At 34.7% G+C, this 5,841-nt stretch overlaps 1 protein-coding gene across 1 annotated transcript in view; it reads left to right on the forward strand.

The window, feature by feature from the left end:
* LOC137631377 (alkaline phosphatase, tissue-nonspecific isozyme-like) overlaps nucleotides 1-5,280 on the forward strand; it is a 37,164-nt gene extending 31,884 nt beyond the window's left edge. The window contains exon 3 of the mRNA XM_068363148.1: nucleotides 5,030-5,280. Coding sequence (XP_068219249.1) covers nucleotides 5,030-5,280 — 251 coding nt within the window. The remainder of the gene's footprint in view (nucleotides 1-5,029) is intronic.
* The last annotated feature ends 561 nt before the right edge of the window (nucleotides 5,281-5,841 follow it).

The raw sequence follows: 5,841 nt of genomic DNA on the forward strand, positions 1-5,841 counted from the left end.
CCGGAAGAAGGAACTTGTTATAAAACTGGATCCGGAAGAAGGAACTTGTTAGAAAACTGGATCCGGAAGAAGGAACTTGTTAAAAAACTGGATCCGGAAGAAGGAACTTGTTAGAAAACTGGATCCGGAAGAAGGAACTTGTTAGAAAACATGATCCAGATGAAGAAACTTTTATAAAATAGGATCCGGAAGAAGGAAGTTGTTATAAAATAGGATCTGGTGGATCCGGAAGAAGGAACAAGTTTTATAAAACAGTATCCAGAAGAAGGAACTTGTTATAAAACACGATCCAGATGAAGAAACTTTTCTATAAAATAGGACCCAGACGAAGGAAGTTTTTATAAAATAGGATCTGGTGGATCCGGAAAAGGGAACAAGTTTTATAAAGCAGTATCCAGATGAAGGAACTTGTTATAAAACACGATCCAGATGAAGAAACCTTTCTATAAAATAGGATCCGGAAGAAGGAAGTCGTTATAAAACAGGATCTGCTGGATCTGGAAGAAGGAACAAGTTTTATAAAACAGTATCCAGAAGAAGGAACTTGTTATAAAACACGATCCAGAAGAAGGAACTCCTTAGAAAACTGGATCCAGAAGACGGAACTAGTTATAAAACAGGATCTGGGAGAAGGAATAAGATTTGCACAAAGGATCTGGAAGAAGGATATTTTTGTACAAGGCTCTGGGAGAAGGAAATCCTTTTATAAGTAGTATCCTGACGGAAGGACATGTTTTACAAGATGGGGGTTGTATGTACTTGGTTTGTACAGGCATAAACTTTCTTATAACTTGCCAAACCAACTTCCTCAATAAGTAGTTTATTTTGGTTTGAAATATGAAATAAGGAAGTTTGTTTTAGACTACATCATCATCTCCTTCTACGCCTATTGATGCAAAGGGCCTCGGTTAGATTTCGCTAGTTGTCTCTATCTTAAGCTTTTAAATCAATACTTCTCCATTCATTATCTCCCACTTTACCCTTCCTAGTCCTCAGCCATGTCGGCTTGGGTCTTCCCAACTCCTTCAGTGCCTTGTGGAGCCAAGTTGAAAGATTGGTGAACTTATGACACGGAATATAAATAATTTAGCGTTACCTTCCGGTAGTGAAGTCAGTTGGAAAGCAATTACAGGACTGAGACTTCATCTTAGATCTTAGGGTCAGCTAAGGATACCCCGGTCTTTAGGCAGGACGCAGAGGTTGCGTAGCCCACCCTGGTAGGTAAGTAAGTAAGGATATGGCTCCTAGGGTAGGTGAGGACCCCGAAGGAACTAGTTTTACATAAAGCATCAAAATCATTATTATTATTATTACTAGCCAAGCTACAACCATAGTTGGAAAAGCAAGATGCTATAACCCCAAGGTCTCCAACAGGGGAAAAATAGCCCAGTGAGGAAAGGAAATAAGGAAATAAATAAACGATGAGAATAAATTAACAAATTCTAAAAACAGTAACAGCGTCAAAACAGATATGTCCTATATAAACTATTAACAAAGTAAAAAACAAATATGTCATATATAAACTATAAAAAGACTCATGTCAGCCTGGTCAACATAAAAACATTTGCTCCTACTTCGAACTTTTGAAGTTCTACTGATTCAACTACCCGATTAGGAAGATCATTCCACAACTTGGTAACAGCTGGAATAAAACTTCTAGAATACTGTGTAGTATTGAGTCTCATGATGGAGAAGGCCTGGCTATTAGAATTAACTGCCTGCCTAGTATTACGAACAGGATAGAATTGTCCAGGGAACTAGCAGTAGGATTCTTGTCTTATAACCAGGATCTGGAAGCAAGATCTACATCAAGATCATGATCTTCTAGGAGAAAGACACTTAAATATCAAACCATTGTTCTCTAGTCTTGGGTAGTGCCATAGCCTCTGTACCATGGTCTTCCACTGTCATGAGTTAGAGTTCTCTTGCTTGAGTGTACACTCGAGCACACTATTCTATCTTATTTCTCTTCCTTTTGTTTTGTTAAATTTTTATATTTTTAAGGGAAATAATTATTCTGTTTCTGTTCTTAAAATATTTTATTTTTCCTTGTTTCCTTTCCTCACTAGGCCATTTTCCCTGTTGGGAACCCTAAGCTTATAGCATCCTGCTTTTCCAACTAGGGTTGTAGCTTAGCAAGTAGTAATAATAATAATAATAATAATAATAATAATAATAATAATAATAATAATAATAAATGTATGATTCATTTGTCCTTTTTTTTCAAATTAAGAAATGAACATTTCACTACAAATTTAATTTTAACAGATGATTAAAATCAGAAAAAAAGGAAATTTTTCGCAAAGAAACTATATTAAAATCATTTCATGGTGATAAACAAACAAATCTATTAAAGTAGCATAAAATGAAGAATTATGAAACAAAAAGCCTAAATCAAATATTTACTTAATAAACCACAACAAATATTTCGCAATGAAACAATAACAAAAGCATTACCAAACAAAAACAGCTAACAAAAACACCCATAAAGGATACTCCTTACTCAAAAGTCCTTCCCCAAAAGTCAACTGGAAAAGACAGAAAATCCATCCACAGAAATACAAGATAATTCATCACTCAGAGAGTTTAGTAGGCCTTGAGATAAAGGACCCTGACCAGGGGGAGGGGAAGAACGGAGGGGGAGAGGGAGGGAGAGGGAAACGAGAGAGAAAGGGAGGAGGATATGGCTAAGGAAGGATTAGCTGGAGGAGTGTCACTTCTATAAAGGAAGGACATGTATAAAAAACTTTCAACATAAATTTCTATAATCACGAAGGATCTCTTTATCTTTGAACTATGTAGCGTTTTAAATGGTGAGGTTGCAGGGCCCTCCTATTTCTGAACCCCCAAAGAAAGCTGATATACATTTGAGGCTGGGTGAAATGGTGGGCAATAGGGGAGTGAGCAATCATCAACCAACCAGATGTGGGTAAAGTGCTGTACTACGAAGTCACGTGCCCACGATGGCTAACCACACAAACACACACATACACACACACACACCCACACACATATATATATATATATATATATATATGTGCGTGTGTGTTATACATATATATATATATATATATATATATATATATATATATATATATACATACATATATATATATATATATATATATATATATATATATATATATATATATATATATATATATATATATATATATGTATATATATATATATATATATGCATATATATATATATATATATATATATATATATATATATATATATATATATATATATATATATATATATATATATGCATACATATATATAATGCAAATTATTGCAATGCTAATTCAAAATTCCCTTTTATTTCAATCTTTCGATTTATGTTTAATATCAATAAAAATTACAATTATGATAATAATTACAATCAATAATAATAATAATACACTTATTCCTGGAAGTAAATGTTATCTTTGAGAGAGAGAGAGAGAGAGAGACAGAGAGAGAGAGAGAGAGACAGAGAGAGAGAGAGAGAGAGAGAGAGAGAGAGAGAGAGAGAGAGCCTAAGATTCTTCAGAGCTATCTTATCTTAACAGAACAAGCAGGAGGATGACCTGGTATATGGTAGTATCATAAGCAGTGAGTTTGCTTATTTCTTTGACTTATTATCAAATGATTGAGAAAAAATATGATTATGAGTTCAAAATCACATTGAGTCTTAAGTAACTACATGAAAAAACATCAACATTGCTACAAAAAGCAGCAAATACAACAACAAAAACAATGTTTAAAAGGAATAAAAAATCAACGAAACATCCCTCACAAAAACAAAAATCAAGCAAAAAGAGTAACATCAACATCAAGTTAAAATTAACAACAAATACAAATGATAAACAATGTTTAAAAGAAATAATCAACTACACATCTATTGTCAGAATACAAATCCCTGACTCCACATCATCCCCCCCCCTCACCCCCTGTAATCATCCATTCACCAAAAGCTTTCAGCTCAAAACCATAAATCACCCGCCACCCTCCGAGTCACCAGTCAGCCTCAATCATCCACGGTTGGCATTAAGGTTCAATAAATCTATCAATCAGGGATGCATTCATTGTCTCCTGGGTGAGTCACGGCCTTTATTTCTTGGTGCTTCTTTTCCATAAGAATGATGTATTAGGGAAGGACTGTCAATCAGACTTAGCTATTGAAACAAAATCGAAGGCTCGCTGAATAGTGGTCCGTTATGAAGGGTTCACTGTATATATATATATATATATATATATATATATATATATATATATATATATATATATATATGTGTATTTATGCATATATATATACATACATACATACATACATATACTATATATATATATATATATATATATATACATACAGTGAACTCTTCTTAACGGAACCGCTATTCAGCGAATCTTCGAGTTTGTTGGGACGAGGTTATTGGAGATGGATGTTCCAGGTAGGAGGAGGAGGAAGGGGAGATCAAAGAGAAGGTGGATGGAGTGTGTAACAGCAGATAGGGAGAAGAAAGATCTCACAGTGGTGGACATCGGAGACGGAAGAAATTGGAAACGGCTCTCTAGAAATAGCGACCCTGCATAGCGGGAAAAGCTTTAGTCGAAGAAGACTGTGTGTGTGTGTGTATATATATATATATATATATATATATATATATATATATATATATATATATATATATATATATATATATATATATATATATATATATATATATAAAATGCAATGCATTTCATCTATTTTTTCCTGCATTACTAACTGTCGTCTTTCAGTCCGGAATAAGCCTCCAACAATTCAGCTAGCGATCCCACTCCATATATGCATGCAGAAAACTTAAAAAAGTAGACATCCCATATACGATAAAGGGAAAATGGGACAGTTATCATATCAATGAATGGCAGTACTTGTATGATACCAGTACCAGTAATGACAATTACTAGTGACAGTACTATCCTTAACTAGCCATACTGGTAAATTAGACCAACAAACTATACCGTAAGTTTAGAGTAATAGTACAGGTACTATACCAGTTCTGAGCCTCAGAGATAATACAAGTCCTATACAAGTACTGAACTTCAGTGGCAATACAGGTACTTTACCAGTCCTAAGCCTCAGAGATAATACATGTACTATACGAGTACTGAACTTCAGTGGCAATACAGGTACTATACAAGTTCCGAGCCTCAGAGACAATACAGGTACTATGCAAGTACTGAACTTCAGTGACAATACAGGTACTATACCAGTTCCGAGCCTCAGAGACAATACAGGTACTATATGAGAACTGTACTTCAGAGACAATACAGGTACTATACCAGTTCCGAGCCTCAGACACAATACAGGTACTATGCAAGTACTGAACTTCAGAGACAATACAGGTACTGAACTTCACAGACAATACAGGTACTATACAAGTACAGACAATACAGGTACTATACAAGTACTGAACTTCAGTGACAATACAGGTACTGAACTTCAGAGACAATACAGGTACTATACAAGTACTGAACTTCAGAGACAATACAGGTACTATACAAGTACTGTACTTCAGTGACAATACAGGTACTGAACTTCAAAGACAATACAGGTACTATACAAGTACTGAACTTCAGAGACAATACAGGTACTATACAAGTACTGTACTTCAGTGACAATACAGGTACTGAACTTCAGAGACAATACAGGTACTATACAAGTACTGAACTTCAGAGACAATACAGGTACTATACAAGTACTGTACTTCAGTGAAAATACAGGTACTGAACTTCAGAGACAATACAGGTACTATACAAGCACTGAACTTCAGTGACAATACAGGTACTGAACTTCAGAGACAATACAG

This window comes from Palaemon carinicauda, chromosome 39, assembly GCF_036898095.1.
Source record: "Palaemon carinicauda isolate YSFRI2023 chromosome 39, ASM3689809v2, whole genome shotgun sequence".
NCBI lineage: Eukaryota > Metazoa > Arthropoda > Malacostraca > Decapoda > Palaemonidae > Palaemon > Palaemon carinicauda.